At 33.6% G+C, this 15599-nt stretch overlaps 1 protein-coding gene across 1 annotated transcript in view; it reads left to right on the top strand.

Annotated features, from left to right (window-relative positions):
- The window catches only part of LOC135216661 (pneumococcal serine-rich repeat protein-like), a 670367-nt gene that overhangs the window by 648918 nt on the left and 5850 nt on the right, over nucleotides 1–15599 (top strand). The window contains exons 7-8 of the mRNA XM_064252048.1: nucleotides 3179–3293; nucleotides 7862–8009. Of these exons, the coding sequence (XP_064108118.1) occupies nucleotides 3179–3293; nucleotides 7862–8009 (263 nt within the window). The remainder of the gene's footprint in view (nucleotides 1–3178; nucleotides 3294–7861; nucleotides 8010–15599) is intronic.

Genomic DNA, 15599 nt, shown 5'->3' with positions numbered 1-15599 from the left:
ATAGTAAGAAAAGTGATGGGACTTCTTAAGGTAGGCAGGATGCAACCCGGAACCCCACCATATAAATAACCAACTCCAGTCGAATTGGAGGCCTGTGATAGACAAAAAATAAAAAAAAAAACCCCCCCAAAAAATGAAAAAAAAAAAAAAAGATAAATAATACTGTTTCTATATTTTTCCCTTAATGCAAGGGAAAAAAATGAAAAAAAAATGAACAAGATGTATGAATTGCTTGTATGTAATAATAATAATAACAACAGATTTTTTTAAAACTTTCTCTTTAATCATTGTCAAAATTCAAAAATAAACAGACGTATGAACTGGAAACATAAAACATTGGTGTATATAGATATAATCTTCAAGAAATTACGGCTGAACAACAGGGGGAAAATCTTCCCTGATTACTGGATTTTTATACAAATTCTGAATCAAAATATAACAATTACTAATTACAGGAGATTAGAATTCTTCCAGTTCACCTATGAGAGGCTACCTGGGAGATTCCTGGAAAATCAACTCTTTCATAAAATAATTCCTTCTCTCTCTCTCTCTCTCTCTCTCTCTCTCTCTCTCTCTCTCTCTCTCTCTCTCTCTCTCTCAGCGAGGAAAAAGGGAAATCGTTTATGTGAGTCAGACTTTAATTCTGGGTGGAAATATTGACACTTAAAGAGCCTAACTCTTGGGCAAATAACCATCAACCATCTCCAAACATAAGATGTTTGTCGAGAGATAAGGTTTCTTTTTCAGCTGACACAACACTCGTTCTCTCTCTCTCTCTCTCTCTCTCTCCTCTCTCTCTCTCTCTCTCCAAGTAAACTATCTCTCTCTCTCTCTCTCTCCAAGTAAACTATTTCCTCTCTCTCTCTCTCTTCTCCTTTCTCTCTCTCTCTCTCTCTCTCTCTCTCTCTCTCTCTCTCTCTCTCCTTTCTCTCTTTCCAGCTACGTACTCCAAAAGGAGTCTCTCTCTCTCTCTCTCTCTCTCTCTCTCTCTCTCTCTCTCTCTCCAACTCTGGATTCCCAAAGGGAAATCTCTCCCTCTCTCTCCAACTCTGGATTCCCAAAGGAAACTCTCTCTCTCTCTCTCTCTCTCTCTCTCTCCCTTTGTGCCTCCAGCTCAGAAGTCCCCCAGGAAAAACCAGGCAATGGGTAATCCAATTAATTACTACCCATTACATTGTCCCAATCAGGGCGAAGAGGACATTGTATACGTCGCTCTCTCTCTCTCTCTCTCTCTCTCTCTCTCTCTTCTAATAAAGTTCAGCACCAAAAAATTGGAAAGTTTACAACAGAGAAAAGATGCACAAATATAAGAGACCTACATCACAAAACGAGAGAGAGAGAGAGGGCGGGGGGGGAACCAACCACATTACTCTCTCTCTCTCTCTCTCTCTCTCTCTCTCTCTCTCTCTCTGTAAATTCCCAATGCACCAAAAATTTGAAAAGTGGAACATGAGAGAAAAGATGCACAAATATAGGAGACCTACATCACAAGGCAAGAAAGAAAGAGGGAGAGAGGGAACCAACCACATTATTCGCTTTATCTTTACCAACAGACTTATAACGCCCCACTCCTTCCCTACCAATACTCCCCCCCCCTCCCCGCCAACAATTCCTCTTTCTCAACCCATCACGTTGCCAGTACTATCGCCAACCCCATCCACACCGAGACGGATCCCAAAGTCGTCTTCCTAAGGCTCATCCCAGACCAGCCTACATAAGGAACCATCACTATCTCCAACATATCCCCCTCCACCCCCCTCCCTCACTCACTCCTCCCCCAAACCCTAGTTTTCCCCTCTCCAACAGTTGGTAGGGTGCCGCTTGGTCGGGGGCGGATGACAGGGAATGGAGGGGAAGGGGAGGGAGGGGGGACAGTTGGCAGGGTGGGGGTTGGGGGATGTCTGGGAATGGAGGTGAAGGGGAAGGGGGCGAGGGAGGAGGGGGCGTTGATCCCCCAAGCTGCTGCTACACAGACGGACCATATTCCATTACAGCTTCCCAATCCACGACTGCCATTTCTCTCCCTCCCTCTCTCTCTCTCTCTCTCTGGACTCCATAAGGAATCTCTCTCTCTCTCTCTCTCTCTCTCTCTCTCTCCTCAGACTTCTCCACTACCCGAAACATTTCTCATCACTTGTTGCTCTAATGTTTTTTTTTTTCTTTATGCATCTGGGACTGGGACCATCCACGCTTTCTTCTTCTTTTTTGTTTTTGTTTTTATTTCTTTATTTTCTCGTTCGGTTCAGTTGTCTTTGATTTACAGACGCGTTCTGCCTAAAATCGATGCTTTTCTGCTGCGCGCAAGGAAGAAAGGAATCACAAAGCAACTGTGTACGTCTTGCTTACCCTTATTCTGTCAGTGGATTGGTTCATCCATCGAGAACCATAACAAAATTATATATAATAAGTGATATCCTTCTTCCTTTTATCCTCAAAAGAGTGGATTGATATTTCCATCGAGAATTGGTATTAAAGAATTCATAATATAAGTGATATCCTTCTTCTTTTATCCCCAAAAGAGTGGATTGGTTCATCCATCGAGAATCATAATAAAGATTATATATAATAAGGGATATTCTTCTTCTTTTATCCCCAAAAGAGTGTTATGAAATCGGTAATTTTAAAAGGTAATTGCGTCTCTTCAAAAACGTATGAATCTGTTAAGGATGACAAGCAGAGTATATATATATATATATATATAATAATAATATATATATATATATTAATAAATTGGCTACCAACCAGAGTATATTAAATTATCTTATATAATATTTAATATATTATATAATTATATTATATAATATTAATTCCTAAAATAACACAAGAAGGTGTACGGAATTTTAATCTAAAGGAATATCATTAGTACTTAACGTCTGTTTATTATTTTTCTGTAGTATATATACGTGTGTTTATCATATAAAAACACACACACACACACACACACACACACACACACACACATATATATATATATATATATATATATATATATATATATATATATATACACACACAATTGTTTTGTATACACACTAATTGCCAAAAACTGTCCCCAATGCGACAGATGGAAATGAAATTTTTCAAATGTATTATGAAATTATTAAAACTACATAAAAGCTAAAAATCGTAACCCATTGACTTTACCTTCATTAACGTGCTATTTCTCTTCCATCCACAGCCCTCTCCAACCTGGGCGTGGTGTACAGCGAACAAGGGCGGCTGGACGAGGCAGAGGCGGCCTACAGGACAGCACTGAGCTACGCCCCAAATCTGGCAGACACCCACTACAATCTGTAAGTACTGACAGTACATGGAAAAATAACTTAAATACGATCTGACAGACTAATATATTTTCAAAATGATTCTCAAAGTTGGTCTCTTTCATCTACAGTATATATTTAATTATTTATTAACAGTCTAACGAAAGCAGATACACTTCCAAAGGATTCAAAATGAAAGGGAATTTAAGATATAGTACTATATATTTGCATCAATTTTATTTTTTCAAAAATAGAATATTTCCGTTTAGTAAACCATATGATAAAGTGATATCACATAAATATTTTTTTTTGATTGGGAATAATTCTACTGTTTAATTTTTCAATAGGGATTTTTACCAGGTAAATGAAAAATTATGTATACAAAGATGACCTGATGAATAACAATACTTCTTCTTACATACATATGTATAGACATTAATTTATAATAACATGTAATGTTGTTATAAAATAGCAAGTATAAGCCACGAAGGAAAATAAAACACTGGAGTAGCTTATACCTTTATTTATGCATTTATCACGTTCCAAACTTTCGCGATTCAGTTATACATGTATGTGTATGTGTGTGCATGTGTATTTGTGTGCGTACGCCTGTGTGTGTGTGTATCCGGCTCTAGCAATTCAAGTCCTTTATTCAGACGCCAAAGGCAGGATAACACGACAAGGGACCTCCTTAGAGGACCTTAGCCCCCCTCAACAAATCCTCTTTGGCGAAGTTGTGTGTAGCCTGAGTTAGTCTCGGGAACCCTGCCCTCTTCAGCGGACCCCCCCCCCCCCCCACCCCACCCCACACACCCTAAACTCCTGCAGGACGCACACGAAGCTGGCACGAAGTCCTTGGAACAATAGGATACCAACAGGATATCCGCGAAGCCTGTTTACTTATCAAGTTTCCATCGGGAATTCACTTTGTCACACTGTATACCTATTTATGTGTCGGCGACAGACATTGTGAGCTTAAGACGATGTCAAAATATTACGAGTTTTTTAAAGATGGAATGTATCAAAGTATTTAATGTCTACGACAAAACCTTCTATATATATATATATATATATAATATATATATTATATATATATATATATCATATAAATATACATATATACATACATACATGCATGTGTTATATATATATATATAGATATATATAATATATATATATATATATATATCATATATATATATATAAAACGTTGGATATTTTTGCTACAGTTACTTTACAAAGTGCAAATCTAGCCACAAATTTTAGAATCACCAAAAACGCATCAGAACAGTGGCTCAACATCATACAATCGATATATTCATTGCATTCTTTAGACATTGATCATCTCAATAAATACAAATTACAGACGAACAACTTCACATTATCATAAAACCAAGACTAATGACCAATAAACACAAATCACAGACCAACAACTTTAAATTATCATAAACCAAGAGTAACATCCTACAAGTCACAACACTGCTTGCTTCATAGTCTGAAGGACCATATTAAACTTGACCATAACATGACGTGCCCTAAGTAAGCACCGGTTAGCGTATACCGTCCTTTTCCTTCGCAAGTTGTGACAGAGGAAAATAAACTTTCCCGAGATAATAAACATCACTCTAACCCTCCCCCCCCCCCCCCCCCAATAAAAAGGAGAAGGACCTTAGTGAAGGCTTATCACGGAAACAAAAACGCAAAGCCATTCAAGTCTTGCCTTAGAAGAAGTCTTCTCCTTCGTCTGGGATGTCTGTTAAACGTGAACCTTAGACAAACACATCAGTTAGTTTTATGAGGTTTTTATGCTTCCTGCTCTGTAGCATTTAGGGCAATAAACTCTCTTACATAAATATTTACGTACACATTCCAGCGTACGAATATCCATGCATATGCAACTAAGTATTATCATTACGGGGGGCTCTATGAGCAAGAGCCCCTGCTGGCATAAGGCCAGCTTAATCTTAAGCAACAACAAGTTCATAAAAAATATATTGGAACTGGAATTTAAAATTTAGGTCGAAGGTCAAGCGCTGGGACCTATGAGGCCATTCAGCTGTGAAAAACCACTTTGAAACAATTGTTAGGATAGGGTGGAAAGTAAGATAGAAGAAAGAGAATTTGAACAGATAGTAAAAGGAATGAAAGGACGATGCAAAGAACCTTAGGTAATGCCTACAGTGCACCGCGGGAGGTAGACTGACAGCACTAGCCCTATACATACTATCAAAGATATATATATCTGGGATGAAACTAATAATCAGTAATCATTGGTTCAGGATATGTTAAACAAAGTCACTCTTTCTTGTATTCGGTAAATAAACAGGGTCCAATAGTCATCCCTTGTGAGGCGCCATTACACCTCTCTGGACCTACGGTTTGATTTTCAAAACTTGAGAGAGAAGAAGGCTGCGACTTTAAACAGTGGACAGATTCATAAAGGCTAATTTTTTTTATTCTGTAACTTCTGTCCCTTGTCATGAGACATTTCTACGAAGGTCATTTCAATAATAAATGAAAAATAAATAAAAAGATATTCTGTGTAGTAGTCATCTTGGTGGCTGTTCAAAAGTGATTTAGGAGTTTGTAGTATGTGGAATATATATATAATATATTAATATAATATATAATATATAGATAATAATATACAATAATATATGATATATATATATATATAATATATTATATATATATATATATATATATTTATATATATATATATATATATATATATATATATATATATATATATATATGTACAATACATACATACATACATACATCCACAGTGACTCTAAATCAATTTTGAGACTACAATATTCATCTCTCGATATCCTTAAGAAAAATCATCTTTATTTTGATCATCATCAAAGTCCATTTTTAATCAAGATGCAAATTTACATTCTCCAGTAAGTGACAACTCTGACCAGCTCAACAAAACACAAATTTTGGGCTTTGTACATAATATAACATGACCCCGTCATGAAGCCTACTTTCAAAACACTAATTAGTATCACTTTTCGCTTGCTCGGGGAGTGAGCCTACAAACTATTTTGTTGCTGTTATTGTAGTGGTTCTTGCTGTTGTTCTTGTTCCTGTTGGGAAGGAGGAGTTGGAAAGGTCTATGGCAAAGCCTAAAAAGGTATGAAAAAGGTGTTTCGCGTTGAACTAAAAGATACAGGAACTTTAGGAGGATAGGATATTTATGATTTATTTATTAGAATGAAAATGTATAAAATGAACAATATGCATTTAAACAGTACAGAACAATTATATATAATATAAAATATAGCATTTATTGTGATTTTCATAAGTGAAAGAACGCGCCATTTGACCGTAGATTTTATCACGCGCCCTGAGTAAGCTGGAGGTCGATCACGCCTTGTCTTCTTGTTTACTAAAACGTTATTTAAAGACATTTCCTTACATTCTAGTCATTAGAATATGGTATTAAGAAACATCATCTTATGAGATGTTTATATTTTTGTAACAACACAATTTCGATTATAGTCAGTTTTTGCCATTCTTATGTAACTTTTATAATTCCGAAATTTTTTTGGCAAGAAAATACACTTTGTACACATACAATGTACACAACTCACACGAGCGTCCCTATGAATATTCCAAACATGAGAATATAGCTACTGTGTACACAACAACACATACGTCAATTCACACAAGTACACCTTCGTACACGGGTGTTATTTCAGTGCATCGATACACAGTCTCAATCTATGTATGGTTACTTTACAACAATACGATTTTCCTTTCAAGCCATAAGTTTCAATACTGCCACAGGGAAATTTGACCATTCTTGTCTTTTTAATGTTTCGAAAAAAATGTACAAATATTAATCTTTGGTTCAATATCTCAACAAGGTTTTTAAAAAAATAGTGGGCACGCAAACTTTATACACATAAAATGTACATACACATCAATATGTCTTAAATATTCCATAATATATATATATATATATATATATATATATATATATATATATATATATATATCCTATATATATATATATATATATATAGCGTATGCATTAAGCTACGAATGTAGTTTAATATCCAATTCGCTCTACATCGGAATTATTAAATTTTCATGTATGTTAACCGAAGAGAAAATTTTAAGCTGATGATAATTTCGTCCTACCGTGGATTCGAACCAGCTGACAGAGGAGAATGTCACTGAAGTTCTGATTTCTCCTCTGTCCGCTGGGCGCCGGTTCGAATCCACGAGAGGACGAAATTATTGTCAACTAAAAATTTCCCCTTCGGTTAACATATATATGAAAATATATTGATTCCGAGGTAGAGCGAATTGGATATTAAAGGACATTTGTAGATTAATGAATGTGGTATATGAATTACGAAGATGTTATAAAAATCCATATATAGTGTGTGTGTGTATATATACATACATACACATATAACTACGCACATACCTAACACATACACATACCTGTACACCTTCGTACACAACTATTACCCATGTACACGGCCACACAAAGAAACTGAAACACAAACATTGGAGGACCGGAAACCTTTCTCAAAAACAAAACCCTCCAAACTAATTTCAACTTTTCTCCCGCCCTGCAGCGGCCTCCTTCTGGCCACCAAGGGCCAACAGGAGGCGGCCATCTCCAGCTACCAGGCTGCCCTGCGGAGTCGACCCTGGCTGGCCCAAGCTTACCTGGCCATGGCAGCTGCGCTCCAGAACCTTAATAAACCCGAACAAGCGATTAAGGTAAGGTTTGGGATGGGGCTAAGTGTTGTGTGAGTATTTGGCGGTGTGTGTGTATATATGCATATTTGTATATGTAAATACGTTCTTCTGTAAGGGTGGAAGTTAGTCTACCGAAATATAGTCCTTAGTTTTAAACCATTTTATACTTTAGATATTTGTATATGTATATACTGTAATATATATATATATATATATAATATATATATATATATATATATATATATTATATATATATATAGATATATATATATATGAATAACTTGAGCACGAAGTATATAAAACGTGATGCTATGTATAAATTAAGGTTTTTTGCCACGAGGGAAAAAATGAAAAAGAGAGATAGCCAAGTACTTTCGGTCCTGTTCGGACCCTTTACTGAGGCAAACTGATTTTACAGAGAACAACATACAAACTGACACTACAATATACAATATACAATATACAAACTGACACTATAAGATTAGCCATAAGGGCGATTTTCACTCTACAGAAAGGAGGAGCCGCCTGAGGGTAGCCACACCTAGAAGGATACACGCAGTAAACAAGTGATTCTTCCAGAAAACAGTACATTTTGAAAAAACACGGGAGCATATACAATTTAATATCATGAATTTTTACACAAATTTTCCCCAAAAATTTATTATTAATGAAAAGACGAAAGAAAATATAAATATATATATCGTATTAAGCAGCATATGTATTCAGTTAGAACAACCCAGACTTCAAATGCACTGTTTATCCATCTGAGTGAAAAATCTCATTGTATTAATTGGGGTGATACCTCGATAATTGCTAGATCTAATGATTATGTTTCAAGAAATTTACTGGAATCGGTAATTATACAAATCACTAATAAAAACAACCTAAATCTTAGTCTGGGAATGTACCATTTGGACCCATATATTTGTAAGATGTTTATGAAGGACCTTAAAATAAATGAACAACTAATAAATTAGTCCCACATGTATATAGTTATTATTTCTCTCTCTCTCTCTCTCTCTCTCTCTCTCTCTCTCTCTCTCTCTCTCTCTGGTTCGATATTCTCTCTCCCTCTTTCTCTTGCTCGATATATATATTTATATTTTCTTTCGTCTTTTCATTAATAATAATTTTTTGGGGAAAATTTGTGTAAAAATTCATGATATTAAATTGTATATGCTCCCGTGTTTTTTCAAAATGTACTGTTTTCTGGAAGAATCACTTGTTTACTGCGTGTATCCTTCAAGGTGTGGCTACCCTCAGGCGGCTCCTCCTTTCTGTAAAGTGAAAATCGCCCTTATGGCTAATCTTGTAGTGTCAGTTTGCATATTAAGCTTCTTTTGACCTATTGTTTGTTCTCTGTAAAATCAGTTTGCCTCAGTAAAGGGTCCGAACAGGACCGAAAGTACTTGGCTATCTCGCTTTTTCATTTTTTCCTTCGTGGCAAAAAACCTTTATATATATATATATATATATAATATATATATATGTATAGTCTTATATATTAATATATATATAATAATAATATATTTATATATATATATATATATATATATATATTACAGGTATATGGCTAAAGATAGCCTATCACTGAAGAATATGCATACTACTTAATAAGATATAAATATATATATATATATATATATATATATATAGATATATATATATATATATATATATATATATATATATATATATATATATATATATATATATATATATATATATATATATATATATATATATATATATATATATTTGTGTTTGTGTGTGTGTTACTGGCAAAAATGTTCTGTTACAACAGATTTCCGTCTCAAAAAAGGAGCCCACAAAAACGCCAAAATATAGAAAGTAAGTACCATATTTCAGAGACTGCTGCTGTCTCTCTCTTCAATCTCTAAAATATAGTACTTAATTCCTATATTTTGGCGTTTTTATGGGCTCCTCTTATTATTATTATTATTATTATATATATATATATATATATATATATATATATATATATATATATATATATATATATATATATATATATATATATATCAACAAAAGGTGCGAACATGTAGACATCAGAGGGTTACCGAACTCAATAGATCAATTAAGGAGTTTATTATGAGATACGTTTCGTGTCATCCTGACACATCATCAGTCTGTAATGTAAAATCAATTCACATTTATAAAAATATATAATTAAAGTGTACATGCTATTTTAAAAAAGGAAAACATAAATACTAAAGTTATTCATAAAAATTATAGTTAAAAGCTAAAAATACTAAAATTATTTAAAAGGTGACATTAAAATTGTAGACATTTAGCATTAAAAAGGAATATTAACCTTAATAAAGCGAAGGACAAGAAAGGAATGGCTATAGGACCGCCGTTTGCCCAGATCTCGACTACGCTAAGAAAAGTTGAGTAGAGGATTGACTAGAATTGAGGGAAGGAACGAGGTGCTTGATATGTAAAGACTCAAGTGTCGTTATATATTGACTATGCTTGGTATTGTCAATTATCGAAAAATGTCTTTTGTTAATTTCAATTTTACATAGAGCTGCATGATTTTTTATATTAGAAAGTTCAGGGTTGGTTATCCTCTGGCCAGTTTCTGTAGCTTACTCCCAAATGACTGGAATATCGAACTTGCAACAAGCGTTTCGTCGATCCAACGTAAGTACGGGACACCCCGGGCAAGTAAATTTGTAAATAATATTGGATCGCATAAACGGTTGCAAATTCTCTTTATGACCAAGAAGTGAGCCTATTTTGAGAGGATTAACAGGTATTAAATTAACTTTGAGGCTTCCGAACTCTCTTTCAATAATTTTCTTGATACGGTCTCCTAATTTATTTTTGAAAAAATATGGAATAGTGGCGTATATGGGTAATTTTGGTACATCAAATGAAGGGGTATTTTCCGTGAAGTTTAAGTTAAGTAATTTGTTTACCATTTTATAAAATACCTCCGTAGGGTACGAGTTAGCTAAAAAATAATCTTGTAAAAACTCAATTTCAGTGTGGAAAGATTTCCAATCAGAAGCATACCTAAGTGCTCTAAAGACCAAAGTGGAGATGGCATTTAATTTAAAATTTATGAAGCACGAATTATAAAAATTATTCCATTCCTGTGAAGGTTGCTTCCTATAGACAGAAGTATTAAACTTATTATTATCTCTGGTTATCTTGATATCTAAGAAAGGTAAGCAGTTATCTTTTTCAGTTTCTATGGTAAAGTTTATGTTACTGTGCTGAGTATTCACGAACTCCAAAAAGGCATCAGCCTGCCATGCATGTCTAAGTAAAATAAAATAAAAAATTTTTAGTTCTTTTAAACCAACTTTTTACAAGAGATATGTAGATGATACTTTTATTTTACTTAGACATGCATGGCAGGCTGATGCCTTTTTGGAGTTCGTGAATACTCAGCACAGTAACATAAACTTTACCATAGAAACTGAAAAAGATAACTGCTTACCTTTCTTAGATATCAAGATAACCAGAGATAATAATAAAAGTTTAATACTTCTGTCTATAGGAAGCACAGCCTTCACAGGAATGGGGAAAAATAATTTTTATAGTTCGTGCTTCATAAATTTTAAATTAAATGCCATCTCCACTTTGGTCTTTAGAGCACTTAGGTATGCTTCTGATTGGAAATCTTTCCACGCTGAAATTGAGTTTTTACAAGATTATTTTTTAGCTAATTCGTACCCTACTGAGGTATTTTATAAAATGGTAAACAAATTACTTAACTTAAACTTCACGGAAAATACCCCTTCATTTGATTGTTACCAAAATTACCATATACGCACTATTCCATATTTTTTCAAAAATAAATTAGGAGACCGTATCAAGAAAATTATTGAAAGAGAGTTCGGAAGCCTCAAAGTTAATTTAATACCTGTTAATCCTCTCAAAATAGGCTCACTTCTTAGGTCATAAAGAGAATTTGCAACCGTTTATGCGATCCAATATTATTTACAAATTTACTTGCCCGGGATGTCCCGGTACTTACGTTGGATCGACGAAACGCTTGTTGCAAGTTCGATATTCCAGTCATTTGGGAAGTAAGCTACAGAACTGGCCAGAGGATAACCAACCCTGAACTTTCTAATATAAGAAATCATGCAGCTCTTTGTAAAATTGAAATTAACAAAAACATTTTTCGATAATTGACAATACCAAGCATAGCCAATATATAACGACACTTGAGTCTTTACATATCAAGCACCTCGTCCTTCCCTCAATTCTAGTCAATCCTCTACTCAACTTTTCTTAGCGTAGTCGAGATCTGGGCAAACGGCGGTCCTATAGCCATTCCTTTCTTGTCCTTCGCTTTATTAAGGTTAATATTCCTTTTTAATGCTAAATGTCTACAATTTTAATGTCACCTTTTAAATAATTTTAGTATTTTTAGCTTTTAACTATAATTTTTATGAATAACTTTAGTATTTTATGTTTTCCTTTAAGATAGCATGTAAACTTTAATTATATTTTTTATAAATGTGAATTGATTTTACATTACAGACTGATGATGTGTCAGGATGACACGAAACGTATCTCATAATAAACTCCTTAATTGATCTATTGAGTTTCGGTAACCCTCTGATGTCTAATATATATATATATATATATATATATATATATATAGTATATATATATATATATATATATATATATATATATATATATATACACACACATATATACATATATATATATATATACATATATATATATATATATATATATATCAATTCAAGCTACAAATGTCCTTTAATATCTAAATTCTCTTTACCTCCCAAATGATATATTTTCATATATGTACCGCAAGGGGGTAATTTTTTAATTGATAATAATTTCGTCCCCCCATGGGATCGAACCACCGTCCACCAAGTGGACGGGGACGAAATCAGAACAGTCAGTGACGCTATCCAATCAGCCAACAGAGACGCTATAAGTTCATATCGATTCTGACCTTAACAAATCACCCTCGATCTGGATGCTTTCGTAATTAGAATCGATATGGAACCCCGTCTACCATGTTGGCCAATTCGAGCGTTTGACAGCACGTAGCCTTTTGTTATGAATAATTATCACATCGAACCGTGATCCATTTATATATTGAGATATAAATGGATCACGGTTCGATGTGATAATTATTCATACATATATATATATATATATATATATATATATATATATATATATATATATATATATATACGAAGCTAAAAGGCCCATAAAACACTATTCTAACGTTGCGACCATATATTTCGAGCACTTCCCTCTGTGCTCCTGATCGGAAGTGCTCGAAATATGCGGTGCAACGTTAAAATAGTTTTTTTATGGGCCTTTTATCTTAATATCATACTGTTGTATTACAGTAAAAAGGATTCATATATTAGATATATATATATATATATATATATATATATATATATATATATATATATATTGTCGAGCTACTAAGTCTTTTATTCTCTGTTCTCCTGTGGACGTTATTGACATATCTCATCTTCGTGTTTTGAAAGAAGATTATATCTATATATATATATATATTTATATATATATATATATATATATATATATATATATATATATATATATATATATATATACTATTTATATATATAGATACATACATACATACGTACATACACGCACAATACAAAATTGTCTGGAGAGAGAAAGAGAGAGACTCAAGACAGACAAAGACAGAGACCGCATTCCCCCTGGCTAAAACATACGTTAAACAATGCACATTAAATCACCCCTTGCGAACGAATACGTCATAAAACAGTTCTACAGTTCTACAAAGACCACAAACAAACTCGAGACTCCAACTCCCATTAAATAAGAAGTAAATCGTCGCAAGGGAAAGTTGAAAAATAAGGAAGAAGCGGAAACTGATGATGGCCACCCGAATAATCTAAGTAAGTCCAAAGCTCATTCAAACTTGCGAGAGAAAACATTCCCCCAAAACATTTAGTAACATTTAACATCATTGGAGAGGCAATAACGACTTAAGTGTCGCCATTATTAGTTTTATTCGAGTTAAATCGCCCTCTCCTGGCTGACGTCACGAGGGAAGAAAACGAAAAAGAAAAAGAAAAAGAAAAAAAGAAATGGTTTTACCTTCCCGAAAATTGTAAATTCGTTTAATTGCATCGTTTTCGTTCCAGTCCTTTTGCAGTGACGCAGTTTAAGTCTGCTTTTACTCATTATTATTATTATTATTATTATTATTATTATTATTATTATTATTATTATTATTATTATTATTATTATTATTATTATTATTATTATTATTATTATTATTATTTATATTATTCAACAAGCCCAACTTGAAATTCAAGCTTCCATAGAATATGGTGTTTATTTAAAGGAAGTGACTGAAGATAAGAAGAAATAAAGTATTATTATTATTATTATTATTATTATTATTATTATTATTATTATTATTATTCAGAAGATGAACCCTATTCATATGGAACAACCCCACAGATGTCATTCAAACTTCCAAAGAACGTGATTTCCATTTAAAAGAATTAAAAGATGATAAAAGAACACACAGAAATAATAATTCTACAATTTTATAAATACACACTACACTCAAAATACGTAATTCGAGCGTCCAAAATTATTATTACCTCCGCCCTACTCCAGGTGAGTCGGCAAATGCTGAAATATCAAGAGTTAGTAGGCAAAACAAATGCTGCGCGATCAAGTCAGACAAAACGAATGAAAGCTAATCTTTCATCATAATACCTGTCCTTTAGTCGTCCAAAATAAAAATAAACATTGCAGAATGCAACATAATCCTCGTTTTATCATAGAACACTTTCCCCTAATAATACGTATGTCACAGGTTTACTGTTCAGAAATATTTCAATGCTTTTGCTGGGGTTCCTCACACACAGTAAAGTGTATGTTAATAAAAATATAGGAACAATGGGAGTGCTATTCTAGTCTACATTTATAAATTCTAGTCTACAATTATAAATATAAAGTTTCAAAGGACATTGACAAGATGGACGTTGTGATGGGCTGACAGTGAAAATAACTATGGCATTTGTTAAGAAACCTTTACTAAAGATTCAGAAGTCTTTTTTTATAGCTAAGACCAAAAAGACAGTCAACCCAATCACATTTTGGACCTCAAACCAAAAAGAGAAAAAGAGAGAGAAAACATTTATGGTCAACCCAGAAGGGAAGTTAGAAGTCCAACTCTCAAAAGGGTGGTTTATTTTCCAATCATCATTTTGAGAAAAGGTAACCTGGAATGAGGGTTTTCAAAACTAGTAAGGATAAGGCCACTGACATCGAGTTCCTCCGGGTCAATATTTTGTAGAAGGGCCAAAGAAATACCATCCAAAATATGACAGCAATAACTCGTACATCGGGGGAATACATAGTGTGACATGAAGATTAGAGAGCAAAATTAAAATAAAAAAAATGACCATTTATACAAACATCTTAGAAGCTGATTTAGAAATCTGGCCAATAACATCTCTTCAAGACATGCCTGAAGGAGCTGATGGCTGAACATGTTGATAAACCTGAGTAGTTAATGGAGATAAGCTAAAATGTGTCTTAAAGGTACAGAACTTG

This window comes from Macrobrachium nipponense, chromosome 6, assembly GCF_015104395.2.
Source record: "Macrobrachium nipponense isolate FS-2020 chromosome 6, ASM1510439v2, whole genome shotgun sequence".
Classification (NCBI taxonomy): domain Eukaryota; kingdom Metazoa; phylum Arthropoda; class Malacostraca; order Decapoda; family Palaemonidae; genus Macrobrachium; species Macrobrachium nipponense.
The sequence above is the reverse complement of the archived record's forward strand: the minus strand, read 5'-3'. Positions and strand labels throughout refer to the sequence as shown.